The following is a 17055-nucleotide window of genomic DNA, read 5'->3' on the forward strand; positions in this document are numbered from 1 at the left end:
CTGAGTGTTACCTACCGTATGGTTTGTTTGTTTGAATGTAGCTTATAATACTGTATGTTTCAATATCTCAGCAGACAAGGAGCTTTATATGCTGCTCTCCTTTAAAAAAGAGTAAATTAAATTATGATGGGGCAGATTTATTATGTCGCCGTAGTGTCAGTGTCCACCCATCTTTGAATGAAAGTATCTGCTTTGCACCAGACTCTACCGTGTTAGTGCAGGTTTTTGGGGACATGGCGCTTGTTAGAGACTGAGACAATCAGTTCCCTGAGACACTGAGCATGTGCAGATATCTGCCCCCGAAAGGTAGCTGTGTGCTGGAGTGTAATGTGGTTCTTTCCATAATAGAGTGCTAATAATACCCTAAGTTTACAGAGGGGCTGATTTTTAGAGGTAGCTGTATGCTGGGGTGTAATGTTCCCCTGTCGCTAATAATGACCCTAATATTAACCCAGGGGCTGACATGGAGCTGTATGCTCCGAGTGTATGTAGCCCTGTCTGAGTACACCCTCCAATGTGAGCGATCAAGCTATGACACACCCGCATAATGACTATGACACGCACATTAGGAGGAGATCCTCTGTGTGTCTCAGTCCCGACAATCCAAAAAAAAATCCACAGTTCTGGTATGCCCATGCATTTTCCACCTGTCCGCTATTCCATTTGTAAAGCGCAACGGAAGATGCTGCGCTATATAAGAAACTGTAAATAAATAAATATTACACATGTACACCCTCAGCTGCTGCATAACCAGTCATTGCCATTTTTATCCCGATCACTGGACACACAACCACAGCTTTGTACCCCTGATGAAGCCTGTATGTACTCTCTGAGTGTGCTAAATGCATTTAAAAAAGGTTTGCACGGGGGGCGTGGCCTGACGGACTTGGGGGAAGACGTGCGACCTGGCTCTCCTGCCTGCTATCCTGGGAAATATCCTTAACAGCCGTTTTCTCCTCCTATCCCGGGCTTCCTGAACATAGGGAACATCTCCTGTACCTACTGCGGCGACCGGGTACGTCCTCCTTCCGGTCTCTCCTTGCCCGTGGTTTGCTGTTCTCGCTGGTGGGGCCTGCCAGCGTGGTGCTCCGGACCGCGGTGCATCATAGTCGAGTGTTATGCTCGGCGGCTGTATCTCCTCTGCGCTCAGCAACCGAGACTCCCTTTGCCCGTTCTGTGCCCCCGGGTGCATTCCGGTGCTTCCCGGATGCTCTTTGGCCTCCTGTCGCTAATGATTGAGATCCTGGGGAGGCGCACAGCCATCTTGGGGCCTCCTGAATGAACATCTTCACGTGGTGATAGTGCGACGATAATAGCGGTGACCTGCTGTCCTATCCACCGCACGGCTCTTGGCCACAGAGACAGAGCTTTTTTCTCCTACTACCGCACTTGGATCCTGCACTTATTCTACTACTTCTTGTTATATATCTATTTTACTTCGACCTTCATTGTGACGCAGTGGTGTAAGTTCAGTCCAGTTGCCTGGAGGCAAGATATAAATTGGAGCCCCCCCCCCACACACACACGTACACACACAACCCTATATAACCTTATATAAAATATATATATATTCTGTTCAGCATATAGATAGATCGATCGATAGATAAAATATGTATATATATATTTCATAACTCAGCCACAGAAGCAATATCGTTGGCTTTTAAATAACTGATTTAAACTTCCAGGGAGAGGTGCCCCTTTGGGAGCAGGAGCCCGGCGGCAGATGACTCCATTGCCTCCCAGAGTTCTGCCTCTGTTGTGACGTAGTGCTGATTTATATACCTCCATAAACATGGATGTCTCTCTAATTCTTCAACATATTCAAGATTAAAACCAAAGGCTCCTCCACAAAATTAATCTACTGCATGACGATTTAACCCCTGATACCTCCGATCCTTTTATCCAAGATGAAAGGGTTAACGCTACTTCTATCGACTGCTACAGCTATGCTACTTTTAAACATCTGGCTAACATACAGGGGGACATTGCTTTTTATCCATCTATCACACCCGAGACTAATACAGGTGGGAAAGAGAACGATATAAGGATTCTGGATGATTATATACCTGTACACTTTCTGGTCCTTAAACGAAACAACTATATTTCAATGCTCACTCAAGAGTTGTCCGAGCCTGGTGGTGGGCTTACCGCAACCCTTTGTGTCAGTCTAATTTGTCTTAATATTACTGCTGGATGTATGGCTCATGGGACTGGTCGCACTATGGGCTGTGTGTGCCCTCTGGATACCAAAACTTTGCAAGCTTTCGATTACAACTTGTTTGAATGGTAAGGATGCCTCCCTTACACTGACCTTGTTATTCCGTCTGTTGACAACTGGGACACTCCAACCGTCTGCGTATGAGAAGCTCACTGCGAGTGCACCTGAATTGCCCAGAACAGAAATTTCACTTTGCTTCATAACGGGACTGAGAACTGGCCAGATTAACAATTTGTAGCAAAAGAAGAAAAGGCTAGAGATATTTCGGGTGCACTCGTGGGTTTGTCATGTGGTCCGTTCAACTAATTGGAAAGAGATGATTTTTATTAAAAATTAACCTTTATTTATACTCTTATTAAAAAGAGGGGAGATGTGTGTAACTTCTCCTCTCCACAAAAAAAGAAAGAAAGAGAGGTGCATTAAAGCAAGAAATGGTGCTTTAACCCCTTCACGACATTTGACGTATATATACGTCATGGCCGGGATGTACTTCCCGACACATGACGTATATATACGTCATGACTTTAAACTGTCACTGCGTCTCGAGACGCAGTGACAGAGGGACGATGTCTGCTGTCCCTGACAGCAGACATGTCCCTGCATGCCCAGGGGGGGCTGCGATGTCGCCCCCCCGTCGGCGATCGCTGTGATTGGCTGTTCAGTGTGAACAGCCATTCACAGCGTTTTCCTGTGTTACCAGCGAATCGGACGCTTGGTAACACAGGTGTCAATCACCGCCGGGCGTCAGGGGGCATGAGGGGGTCATCGGTGACGATGACACCTCACCCCACCCTCACCCCACCTGCCCCCAAGGCTGTGATTGGTCCGTGGGACCCACGGACCAATCACAGCCAAGGCGCGACATTTAAACTACCGGTGACTGCGCTGCAGACGCCATTCCGGTCTGGAGTAGCGTGCAGAGCGGTCACCGTGCCTATCTGCCGTTATACTGACCTGATCCTTGCTCATACTTACCTGATCCTTGCAAATACCTTACCTGATTACCTGATCACTGCTTGTAGCGTGCTGGACGCTTCCTGGATCTGACTTCTTGGGACTTCCTGCTGCTGCTGCAGTGTGATAGAGAGATAGAGAGATAGAGAGAGAGAGATAGAGAGAGATAGAGAGATAGTGACAGAGAGAGCTATATTTTGTGTCTGCTACCCCCCCTTTTTGGGGGTGCAGGGGTTTTTTATATATAAATAACTGTCGCTGCTGCTGCAGTGTCATAGTGATAGATAGTGATAGATAGTGAGAGATAGTGATAGATAGTAATAGATAGTAATAGATAGTGAGAGATAGAGAGATTTGTGTCTGCTACCCCCCCTTTTTTGGGGGTGCAGTTTTTTTTTTTATATATATAACTGTCAGTGCTGCTGCTGCAGTGTCATAGTGATAGATAGTGATAGATAGTGAGAGATAGAGAGATAGAGAGAGATAGTGACAGAGAGTGATAGAGAGTGTATATTTTGTGTCTGCTACCCCCCCTTTTTGGGGGTGCAGGTTTTTTTTTATACATATAACTGTCAGTGCTGCTGCTGCAGTGTGATAGATAGTGATAGATAGTGATAGATAGTGATAGATAGTGAGAGATAGAGAGAGATAGTGACAGAGAGTGATAGAGAGTGTATATTTTGTGTCTGCTACCCCTGCCTTTTGTGCTGATCACTATATCTGAGGTGATCAGCAACTTTTTGGGGGTGCAGAGGTTTTTTTTTTTTATATATACCTGTCAGTTGCTGCCAGTTGCACCAAAGGTTGTGCACCTGCTGCCCCTCACTGGTAATCAGTGTCGCATCACTGATCACCTTTTTTTTTTTTTTTTGTGGGTGCTGTGTGGTCTTTTTTTAATTTTTTTTTTACACACACTGTGATTTTGTGGGTGTCCTGTGGCCACTGTGCGCTGATCAGTGACGTACATCACTGATCAGCTTTTTTCGGCACAGGGTTGATCTATTTTTTTTTTTTTTATCAAATTCCTGTTGCCTTTGAGCGCTGTTCAGTGACAGACGTTACTGACCAACATCTGTGCTCAATTTTTGGCGCAGGACCTTTTTTTTTTTTTTTTTAACCCCTTCAATTTTTTTTTTTTTAACCCCTTCAATTTTTTTTTTTTTTTAACCCCTTCATTTTTTTTTTTTTTTGTATAAAGTATTTTTTTTGTTCTGCACTACATACACACAACACACTACATACCTCCCGGGTTGAAATAAAGTTTGTACCCCCCCCTACACTATACACGTGTTGAAACATTTCACTACCAGTAACACAAAAATAAAAATGTCATCCCAAATGTCATCCCAGTCATCCAGAAGAATGTATTCAGTGGAGGAGGCATATGCCATGCTTGCCTCTGATTCTGACACAGCCAGTGAGGCAAGCGGGGAATTTGAAGGATTCGTCTTAAGCTCCTCTTCCTCCTCTGGTGATGAGGGACCCCCTCAAAGACGCCCCCGTAGAGCAGCTGAGACCCCCCCCCCAATAATTGATCTCGTATGGACCCCACCACCAGACAATTTTGAGCCCCAGGTTCCTGAGTTTTTGGCCATGCCAGGAATCCAATTTGATTCCACAGGTCTCAGAGAAATTGACTTTTTCAAATTATTTTTCTCTGATGATTTTATAAATTTAATGGTGGACCAAACTAATTTATATGCCCAGCAGTTTATTGCTCAAAACCCCACGTCATCATTTGCTAGGTGGACCCCTGTAGATGCAGTAGAGATGATGGCGTTTTGGGGTCTGGTGTTTCATATGGGCATAGTAAAAAAGCCACAAATTAGGCAATATTGGAGTACAGATGTTCTGTACAGCACCCCATTTTACCGTATGGCCATGACCCGGACTCGTTTTGAGGCAATCCATAAATTTATACATTACACCGATAATGCACAGTGCCCACCCAGAGATGATCCCACCTTTGACCGGCTATTCAAAGTCAGGCCGGTCATTGATTATTTCAGTGCCAAATTTGCAGAGCTATACATCCCTGAAAAATTTATTTGTATTGACGAGTCCCTTATACATTTTAAAGGAAGGGTTAAATTCCGCCAGTACCTTCCCAGTAAGAGGGCAAGGTATGGCATAAAAATGTATAAGCTGTGTGAAAGCACCACAGGGTACACCCACAGGTTTAGGGTATATGAAGGGAAGGATTCAAGAATTGAACCGCCAGAATGCCCCCCCTCCCTCGTAGGTGTTAGTGGCAAAATTGTCTGGGATTTAGTGCACCCCTTCCTGGATAAGGGTTATCACCTCTATGTGGATAACTTTTACACCAGCATCCCCCTGTTTAAGGCCCTTGGTTCAAGAGGTACAGCAGCTTGCGGTACTGTGCGCAAGAACCAAAGAGGCCTCCCCAAAACACACATTGCCCAAGTAATGAGAAGGGGTGAAAGCAGGGGAATATGCACCGAAAATATGTTGTTGGTCAAATATAAGGACAAGAGGGATGTCCTTATACTGACAACAATTCATGGAGACAGTACCACCTCCATCCCTGTACGAGGTACCAGTACCCACACCTCCAAACCAAATTGTATCCTAGATTACAATAAGTACATGGGCGGAGTGGATCTTTCAGATCAGGTACTGAAGCCGTACAGTGCCCTGCGGAAAACAAATATCTGGTACAAGAAGGTGGCCGTGTATATCATCCAGATGGCACTGTATAACGCTTACGTGCTATTCCGTTCTACCGGCCAGAGGGGGACATTTATGCACTTTCAAGAGGAAGTCATAAAGGGCCTAATATTTGGGAACCAGCAGGCAGAGGGCCCCAGTACTTCTAGTACTGGCCCCCGTATTGTACCAGGGCAGCATTTTCCCAACGAAATCCCCTCCACTGCAAGAAAGGGAAGGACACAAAAAAGGTGCAAAGTTTGCTATAAAAAGGGAATAAGAAAGGAAACTATTTTCCACTGTGAAACTTGCCCCGACAAACCCGGCCTATGTATAAAGGAGTGTTTCATAATATACCACACATCGATGGATTACTAGGTTCATCATTTCACCGTGCATCGGGGGTCTTGCTAATGCCACATAGCACCCACCATTCATTCCACCAGAATCTGAGCTGCAAAATCCAAAAATCACTCCTTCCCTTCTGAGTCCTTCCATGCACCCAACTGGTATTTTTTGGTCACATGTGAGGCATTGCCGTACTCTGGAGAAATGGGGGCACAGATTTTGGGGTGCTTTGTCTCCTTCATTCCTTGTGAAAATGAAAAATTTTGAGCCAGAACTGCATTTTTGTGTAAAAAAAATTTAATTTTTCATTGTCACAGCCCAGTTGTACCAAAATTGGTGAAACCCCTGGGGGTTTGAAATGTACACTATACCCCTAGATGAATTCCCTGAGGGGTGTAGTTTGCAAAATGGGGTCACTTGTGGGGGGGTTCCACTGTATTGGTAATGCAACATAGCACCCACCATTCATTCCACCAAAATCTGTGCTGCCAAATCCAAAAATCACTCCTTCCCTTCTGAGTCCTGCCATGCACCCAACTGGTATTTTTTGGTCACATGTGAGGCATTGCCGTACTCGGGAGAAATTGGGGCACAGATTTTGGGGTGCTATGTCTCCTTCATTCCTTGTGAAAATGAAAAATTTTGAGCCAGAACTGCATTTTTGTGTAAAAAAATGTAATTTTTCATTGTCACAGCCCAGTTGTACCAAAATTGGTGAAACCCCTGGGGGTTTGAAATGTACACTATACCCCTAGATGAATTCCCTGAGGGGTGTAGTTTGCAAAATGGGGTCACTTGTGGGGGGGTTCCACTGTATTGGTAATGCAACATAGCACCCACCATTCATTCCACCAAAATCTGTGCTGCCAAATCCAAAAATCACTCCTTCCCTTCTGAGTCCTGCCATGCGCCCCACTGGTATTTTTTGGTCACATGTGAGGCATTGCCGTACTCGGGAGAAATTGGGGCACAGATTTTGGGGTGCTTTGTCTCCTTCATTCCTTGTGAAAATGAAAAATTTTGAGCCAGAACTGCATGTTTGTGTAAAAAAATGTAATTTTCCATTTTCACATCCCAGTTGTACCAAAATTGGTGAAACCCCTGGGGGTTTGAAATGTACACTATACCCCTAGATGAATTCCCTGAGGGGTGTACTTTGCAAAATGGGGTGACTTGTGGGGGGGTTCCACTGTATTGGTGCTTTGGGAGTCTTGCTAATGCAACATGGCACCCACCATTCATTCCACCAAAATCTGTGCTGCCAAATCCAAAAATCACTCCTTCCCTTCTGAGTCCTGCCATGCGCCCCACTGGTATTTTTTGGTCACATGTGAGGCATTGCCGTACTCGGGAGAAATTGGGGCACAGATTTTGGGGTGCTTTGTCTCCTTCATTCCTTGTGAAAATGAAAAATTTTGAGCCAGAACTGCATGTTTGTGTAAAAAAATGTAATTTTCCATTTTCACATCCCAGTTGTACCAAAATTGGTGAAACCCCTGGGGGTTTGAAATGTACACTATACCCCTAGATGAATTCCCTGAGGGGTGTACTTTGCAAAATGGGGTGACTTGTGGGGGGGTTCCACTGTATTGGTGCTTTGGGAGTCTTGCTAATGCAACATGGCACCCACCATTCATTCCACCAAAATCTGTGCTGCCAAATCCAAAAATCACTCCTTCCCTTCTGAGTCCTGCCATGCGCCCCACTGGTATTTTTTGGTCACATGTGAGGCATTGCCGTACTCGGGAGAAATTGGGGCACAGATTTTGGGGTGCTTTGTCTCCTTCATTCCTTGTGAAAATGAAAAATTTTGAGCCAGAACTGCATGTTTGTGTAAAAAAATGTAATTTTCCATTTTCACATCCCAGTTGTACCAAAATTGGTGAAACCCCTGGGGGTTTGAAATGTACACTATACCCCTAGATGAATTCCCTGAGGGGTGTACTTTGCAAAATGGGGTGACTTGTGGGGGGGTTCCACTGTATTGGTGCTTTGGGAGTCTTGCTAATGCAACATGGCACCCACCATTCATTCCACCAAAATCTGTGCTGCCAAATCCAAAAATCACTCCTTCCCTTCTGAGTCCTGCCATGCGCCCCACTGGTATTTTTTGGTCACATGTGAGGCATTGCCGTACTCGGGAGAAATTGGGGCACAGATTTTGGGGTGCTTTGTCTCCTTCATTCCTTGTGAAAATGAAAAATTTTGAGCCAGAACTGCATGTTTGTGTAAAAAAATGTAATTTTCCATTTTCACATCCCAGTTGTACCAAAATTGGTCAAACCCCTGGGGGTTTGAAATGTACACTATACCCCTAGATGAATTCCCTGAGGGGTGTACTTTGCAAAATGGGGTGACTTGTGGGGGGGTTCCACTGTATTGGTGCTTTGGGAGTCTTGCTAATGCAACATGGCACCCACCATTCATTCCACCAAAATCTGTGCTGCCAAATCCAAAAATCACTCCTTCCCTTCTGAGTCCTGCCATGCGCCCCACTGGTATTTTTTGGTCACATGTGAGGCATTGCCGTACTCGGGAGAAATTGGGGCACAGATTTTGGGGTGCTTTGTCTCCTTCATTCCTTGTGAAAATGAAAAATTTTGAGCCAGAACTGCATGTTTGTGTAAAAAAATGTAATTTTCCATTTTCACATCCCAGTTGTACCAAAATTGGTGAAACCCCTGGGGGTTTGAAATGTACACTATACCCCTAGATGAATTCCCTGAGGGGTGTACTTTGCAAAATGGGGTGACTTGTGGGGGGGTTCCACTGTATTGGTGCTTTGGGAGTCTTGCTAATGCAACATGGCACCCACCATTCATTCCACCAAAATCTGTGCTGCCAAATCCAAAAATCACTCCTTCCCTTCTGAGTCCTGCCATGCGCCCCACTGGTATTTTTTGGTCACATGTGAGGCATTGCCGTACTCGGGAGAAATTGGGGCACAGATTTTGGGGTGCTTTGTCTCCTTCATTCCTTGTGAAAATGAAAAATTTTGAGCCAGAACTGCATGTTTGTGTAAAAAAATGTAATTTTCCATTTTCACATCCCAGTTGTACCAAAATTGGTGAAACCCCTGGGGGTTTGAAATGTACACTATACCCCTAGATGAATTCCCTGAGGGGTGTACTTTGCAAAATGGGGTGACTTGTGGGGGGGTTCCACTGTATTGGTGCAACATAGCACCCACCATTCATTCCACCAAAATCTGTGCTGCAAAATCCAAAAATCACTCCTTCCCTTCTGAGTCCTGCCATGCACCCAACTGGTATTTTTTGGTCACATGTGAGGCATTTCCGTACTCGGGAGAAATTGGGGCACAGATTTTGGGGTGCTTTGTCTCCTTCATTCCTTGTGAAAATAAAAAATTTTGAGCCATAACTGCATGTTTGTGTAAAAAAATGTAATTTTCCATTTTCACATCCCAGTTGTATCAAAATTGGTGAAACCCCTGGGGGTTTGAAATGTACACTATACCCCTAGATGAATTCCCTGAGGGGTGTACTTTGCAAAATGGGGTGACTTGTGGGGGGGTTCCACTGTATTGGTGCTTTGGGAGTCTTGCTAATGCAACATGGCACCCACCATTCATTCCACCAAAATCTGTGCTGCCAAATCCAAAAATCACTCCTTCCCTTCTGAGTCCTGCCATGCGCCCCACTGGTATTTTTTGGTCACATGTGAGGCATTGCCGTACTCGGGAGAAATTGGGGCACAGATTTTGGGGTGCTTTGTCTCCTTCATTCCTTGTGAAAATGAAAAATTTTGAGCCAGAACTGCATGTTTGTGTAAAAAAATGTAATTTTCCATTTTCACATCCCAGTTGTACCAAAATTGGTGAAACCCCTGGGGGTTTGAAATGTACACTATACCCCTAGATGAATTCCCTGAGGGGTGTAGATTGCAAAATGGGGTGACTTGTGGGGAAGGTTCCTAACTTTTAGCACTTATGGTGCCTAGAAACCTACATGGTGCCTAAAAAAAAATCTCATAAAAAGGAGGCTCCAAAATCAAGTAGGTGCTCCTTCTATTATGAAGCCTGTGGTTTGGTCAACGTGCACACTAGGGCCACATATAGGATATTTTTGAAAACACAAGAATTGGGGGAATCAATTTTTAGTCACATTTCTCTAGTAAAATCTACTGTATTTGTTAGAAAAATGTATTAAAATTGAAACTCTGCAAAAAAAAAGAAATTTTGAAATTTCACCTACACTTTGTTTTAATTCCTGTGAAACACCTAAAGGGTTAACAAACTTCCAAAATGCTGTTTTGAATACTGTGAGGGGTGCAGTTTTTGAAATGGCATCATTTATGGGGGTGTCTCACATACAAGTCCCTCAAAGTCACATCAGAACTGAACTGGTCCCTAAAAAAATCAGTGTTTGAAATTTTCTTGAAAATTTGAGAATTTGCTAGTCATATTTGAAGCCTCCTAGTGTCCAAAAAAATGAAAAGGGGGTTGAAATAATGATGGCAACATAAAGTAGACATATGGTCTATGTTAGTTATTAACTATTTTGAGTGGTATGATTATTTGTCTCACAAGCAGAAAATTTAACATTTTGCATATTGCTAAATTTTCCATTTTTTCACGATATTTTGGTATTTTTCACAAAAAAACACAGACTGTATCGACCAAAATTTACCACTAACTTGAAGTACAATGTGTCACGAGAAAACAATCTCAAAATCACTGGGATAAGTAAAAGCAAAAAAAAGTTATCCCCACTTAAGTGAGACATGTCAGATTTGAAAAAAAGGGCTCTGTCATGAAGGCACAAACTGGCTCTGTCATGAAGGGGTTAAAAAAGGGTGATTGTGAAGTTCTGGTCTATTTGTTCCGTTATTTATATACTTATGTTCGTAACGAACATAGGTCGTCAGTGTGGCGAAGGAAATCCAAGGCCACAACATTACATGTTTCTTATATATGGGTCATGAAAGATTGCAAATTACACAAGATAATCTTTTGTGGACTATTTCCGTGTTGACCATTTAGGTGTCGACCCAGCCAATGTTTTGCGCGTCAACTTATTGACAGTGTATATTTTTACTGTAGATCTATTAAACCACCCTCGGAATAGAAAGGGTCATTATTACACTAAGAACAAAGTACTCAGCCTAACACGTATTCCTGAATATCTATGATACCTGTAACCTGAGTAATTAGTGCTAAATGTAATAATGACCAGCTCAGGGTATCAGTATGGTAACTTGTTCCTGGCACATTAATAGGCTGTGTTCTTGTTCTCTACAAGGACAAGGGTGCGATACTGTTCCATCACAATTATTAATGGATGGAAAATATTTATCTTTGAATAAATAAATACATTGGTTGTTCCCTTGTGCTGTTGAAAAGATAAAACACTTGTACCTGAAATATTATTTTGCCCACAGGATATACTCTAAAAAGACAAATACGTGTATACAGGACTGTGAAGATGATGGAGAAACAGCAGCTGGGAAACGGCTGCTACATCTTATGCAGGTACCTAGACTGGTGCTGGCAGATACCGGGACACCCCTGCTGCAGGCTCCTTATGGACAGCACACATACATACCCAATATTGTACATGCAGGAGAATTTGGGACCAGATGTAAACTATGGGGCTAAGAAATGTGAGGGAATTATTATCGTGAGCTTGTACCCTGGTACAGTAATGAGCTGGCCTCTATGTGACCGAGGTAATATTTGTGAAATAAGCCTATTCAGTCTTTCCCAAACTTTCTTAAATCACAGCACATTAGAGGATCAGCATCTTTTTTTACAGCACCCCTAGTATAAAAGTTTGGTACTTGTTTCCTAGCACGGCCACAATCTTATGGATCGTGTACCTTTAAGTTAAGGTACACGATCCATAAGATGGACCCGATTTCCTTTGAAATCAGGTCCATTTTGCCGGCTAGGACACAATATCGGGGGCATCGCGTCGGTCGGGACCATTAACATTGGTCCTGACGCGACCGACGCGATGCCCCCGATATTTCCATAGGCTTCAATGTTAAAAAATATTTTAACATTGAAATCGTGTCGGGAAAGGTAAAATATCAGGGGCATCGCGTCGGTCGGGACCATTAACATTGGTCCCGACGCGATGCCCCCGATTTTTCCATAGGCTTCAATGTTAAAATATTTTTTAACATTGAAATCGTGAAAAAATGTGAAAAATGTGAAATGGGCCAATATGACCCATTTCACATTATAGATGTCCCCGTCGTCACCCCACGATAGACGCCAACCCGAAGCGTGGCGAGCGGCGGCGGTGCGCGTCCTCCGACCTTTTCATTCCCCTACTATCCACGTCGGCGTGGAGTTGAGAATAGAATAGTGTGGCGAGCGCAGCGAGCCACCGAGCCCGAAGCGTGGCTATACAGGTATACGCGTCCCCTCGCGGGGCTCGCTGCGCTCGCCACACTATTCTATTCTCAACTCCACGCCGACGTGGATAGTAGGGGAATGAAAAGGTCGGAGGACGCGCACCGCCGCCCCTCGCGGGCTCGCTGCGCTCGCCACGCTTCGGGTTGCCGTCTATCGTGGGGTGGTGTGTACGCCGTTAAATTTGGGGGGGGTTGGGAATATTTTACATTGAATCCAATGTAAAATAGGGTCCCAGGGACCCGATTTACATTTCATTCAATGAAAAAATCGGGTCGAAAATCGGTCGGTCGCGTCGATCGCATCGCATGCGACCAAATTGCATGCGATGCGATCGACCCGATTTTTCCGACACGACCACCCCGATGTAAATCGGTGTGGCCGTGCTAGGAAACAAGTACCAAAAGTTTTTATTGGTAGATTTGGAATAAAAAAGTAATTACATTTTAATTGTGCATACCTGTCATAGGGTCAGCTATGTGCTTTATTATTGGCTGCCACTAGCACTGGTTTTGCCTTTCAATTTGACCATATTTGGTTCTTGAACATCAATCTGAGGCACCCCTGCAAGGGCCTTGCAGCATCCCAGGGTGCCTATGTGCACTAGGACCCAAATACATCACTCTGACACAAAGTGACTTATTGCACAGTACAGTGCAAACTATGAGAGAATCTAGGACCTGTGTACTGAATCTTCTCGTCTGGTCTGATATCATTTTTTTAATATATATTTAACCATGTCTCTGCTGCTTTCTTTCTAGATTTTAGATGCCAGGGATGTAATGGTGGTGGTGTCACGCTGGTATGGAGGTATCCTTCTTGGACCCGACCGCTTTAAGCATATCAACAATTGTGCACGAAACATCTTGGTGGAGCACAACTACATCAACTCTGCAGTGAGTTCTCAGTATATTTGGGATGTGGGTTAATATGGTTCCAAAGCTGACTTACACATGTAATAAGTTACTGTGGCGTAAAATATGTTTTTAACGACATTCGGACCAAATGATTTGGTTTGGTGTACAGTGGCATACATAACTGTTTTTATGTTGAACCTTTAGAGACACGGGGGTATAGAGGTGCAGAACAGGTGCTTAGGAACCTTAAATCTAAATCAAACTGTACCCTCTTCTCCTCCTATGTGCCCCATTAGCTGCCAGGTAATGTATACTTTATTTGACATGCTTTGATTTTACATATCCTTTAGAAGCTGTCTCGTATTTCAGATAAATCCCCACAACTGTGGTGGCTGCAGCATTTCTGCACAGGATCAGTAAACTCATGCAAATCTGGGGCAGTGCAGATGGCGTAGTGGTTCACATAACTGTCTCACAACCCTGAGGTCTTGTGTTTGCTGCCCAATAAGGTCCTATCTGTGAGGAGTTAGTATGTTCTCCCATTTCCTCCCACATTCCAAAAACAACTGGTACATTAATGTGTGTATGCATTACTTCATTGGGGGTTCTATTTCAGATGGGATGTTGCTATGGGCAACCAATCAGAATCTATTTTATTTAGTACCTTCTAGAAGATAATAGATGGAATCTGATTGGTTGTCAATAGCAACATCCGATCCGAAATAGTACGCCCATCTTAGTATATAAACCCCATTGTGTCTAAATGTCTCCAGAATAATATCCTCCTTTCAAGTGAAATGACCCTCACCAGTGCACACGCAGAGATCAGCATAATAGTAATAAATAATAAAACCTGACAATCTCTCAACCTAACCTGTCTAAGCTCACTTCTTCCCCTTCTGTCTCACCCCAGTCTGTCTAACCCTCCCCTTTAGAATGTAAGCTCTCACGAGCAGGGCCCTCTCTCCTTATGTGCCTTTCTTAGAATATATAAACCACTGCCACCCTGATAATTGCTTCAGTGTCCTGTCCCCTGGTGCACCTATCCATATTAACCATGTACTTGTCCTAAACTGTCTTGTACTGTAATTTGTTATGTGTTTTTGATTATAACTATGCTCTGTAAAGCGCTGCGGAATCTGTGTGCGCTATATAAGAAACTGTTAATAAATAAATAAATAATAATAGTGCATAGCATTCTTCATACTTTGTTACTGGTACAAGCGGTCTAAAATGCATAAATCCTGCACTAAATCCGCAGTGATGTTGGCATTCAGAGACCCCTACATCAGTGCTGAGGGGCCAGATGAGCAGGAGAAAATATGTTGTCATGAGTCATCAGATGGAAAGCACATCTGGCGATGATCTAGCCAGTTATGTGGTTAAGAACATCTTTCTTTCTGAACTATTGTTTATAATTGTCATGTATCACGTCCCTATGCCAGGCCGCCTATCGCTTTCCTCTCTGGGGGTGGGGATTGAGGCTCTCGGGTCAAGCTGCGCTGCTTCCGACGCCACGGAGCTTCTGTGCTCCTTTCCTGCTGTTCTCTGATCTGCTGGGACAAAGGGGAAAGAAGTAGGTGGTTGCATGCTATTCAGTGGGTGCAGCCATGTTGGAATGGTCAGCTGATCCAATCAGTGACTTTTCCTGCACCAATCAGCCTTTTCTGCAGGTATAAAAGCTAAGGTAGATGCCTGAACAATGTTGTTTCCTGGTACGTTCTAGTCTCTTATTGTCCTACTGATTGCCAGTCCATCTGCTGCACCAGTACCACTGGGCCCAGCCACTGAACCCGCTGCCACTGGGTCCAGCCCGGCCACTGAACCCGCTGCCACTGGGTCCAGCCCGGCCACTGAACCCGCTGCCACTGGGTCCAGCCCGGCCACTGAACCCGCTGCCACTGGGTCCAGCCCGGCCACTGTACCCGCTACCACTATGTCCAGCCCAAACACCGAACCAGCTACTACTGGGCCCAGCCTAGCTACTGCACCATTTATTAATGATTCATCCCAGCGACCACAGCAGTTATCACTGGGTCCAGCCAAGACACTGAACCTGCTACCACTAAAGGTGGGTACACACGGAACGATGTCGGAAGCGTTCCGACATCGTTAACGAGTGTATCAAATCGTTCATCGTGCTTACACACGGAACGATTGGATACACTTGACAAAAGATTTGTCTATGATCTTCCTGCATGCAGGAAAGATCATAGACCATCGTTAACGATTCACGGGTACGCGCATCGTTAACGATGCACGGTACGATTTGAACGATTGGTCGTTCCCATCGATCGGGAACGCCCACATCGGGCTTCAAATCTATCCGTGTATACCCAGCTTAAGTCTAACCCAACAACTACACCAGTATCACTGGGTCCAGCCCAGTTACCGCACCAGTTATCACTGGGTCCAGCCCAGCCACTGAACCCACTACCACTGGGTCCAGCCCAGCCACTGAACCCGCTACCACTGAGGTCAATCCTGACCAAGCCATAGCCACTAAGAAGGCCCTCCAAAGAAGGCTCTTCACCTTCGGCGAATGCAGTCCCAAGCTCTGTGACATAATGTTTAATGCCTTTTGTGTGTAACATTGCCACAGAATACAGTATATGTGTGGAAATCATACAAGTTTCTTTCAGGTAAAATACATAAACACTGATGTTATTACTATTTGATGTTAATAGCTGTTTGATGGATAAGGCTTTTTTGGGATGATTGTCTCATGTCAATGACAAACCCTAATTTTGTTATTTAATTATTTTATTCTATTTCAGGAAGAATCTGGAAAGAATATTGGAAAGAGCAAAAGCCATACAAAAGAAAATAAGAAGAGGATAGAACATTAATATATATCTAAATAAATATTATACACAAACTGATTTTAGTCACTCTCTCATATCAAATCATCAGGTAGTGGTCAACATCTACTTTACAGGACTTAACATATCCTTTTAAAAAGAAAAGAAAGCAGAAGAAATACTTGTGTGGAATATCATTACTGTAACGGTCAATTACATTTTACACACACTGGGCAACAAGTGTACCCAGCAACATCTTGCTGCTACCATAGCTTGCGGAGTGCTGCATCGGCAAGTGTGCGGAGGGGGCGAGGGCTGTGCTGTATTCCAAAGCATGGATTAGACTTGTAATATATCACCGTCATCCTGTCTGTACAGACAATGGAGGATGACTGACGAAATGCAGGAGCATACATATTCAGCGACAATGGGCCCGATTCAGCACGAGTTGTCCTTGTACGATATTTTAGCAAAATTTAAATTCCTAGTGTTGCAAATGCAAACTTCTGCGTTGGCATCACTAAAGTGCGATCGTTTCCCTATACAGCAAAATGCTCGCACGTTACCAGCTGCTCCATGGCTGCACAGACTAGCTGCAAAGGGGCTGCTACCAGTAATCCAACAGTGTACCTGTGTCTATATATAATATATGGGGATGCAGTTCAAATCCCGACACTTTCTCTGTCTGTGGGTGTCCATGACACCCATAGAGGGAGAATAAATTAGTGTGCCGAGTGTAGCAAGGCGAGCCCGCAAGGGGGGGCGATCTATGTTTCCCCCCCCCCCTTGTCGGGATTTCGGCGGTTGGGATTCCGGTGTCAGGATTTTGAA

The 17055-nt window shown here is 44.3% G+C and overlaps 1 protein-coding gene across 1 annotated transcript in view; it reads left to right on the forward strand.

The window, feature by feature from the left end:
• The window catches only part of IMPACT (impact RWD domain protein), a 41103-nt gene extending 24700 nt beyond the window's left edge, over positions 1-16403 (forward strand). Inside the window, exons 9-11 of the mRNA XM_083187509.1 lie at positions 11588-11678; positions 13328-13462; positions 16201-16403. Of these exons, the coding sequence (XP_083043635.1) occupies positions 11588-11678; positions 13328-13462; positions 16201-16272 (298 nt within the window). The 3' untranslated portion in view covers positions 16273-16403. The remainder of the gene's footprint in view (positions 1-11587; positions 11679-13327; positions 13463-16200) is intronic.
• Positions 16404-17055: the final 652 nt, after the last annotated feature.

The sequence above is a fragment of the Crinia signifera genome, chromosome 5 (assembly GCF_055691185.1).
Source record: "Crinia signifera chromosome 5, ASM5569118v1, whole genome shotgun sequence".
Taxonomy (NCBI): Eukaryota; Metazoa; Chordata; class Amphibia; order Anura; family Myobatrachidae; genus Crinia; species Crinia signifera.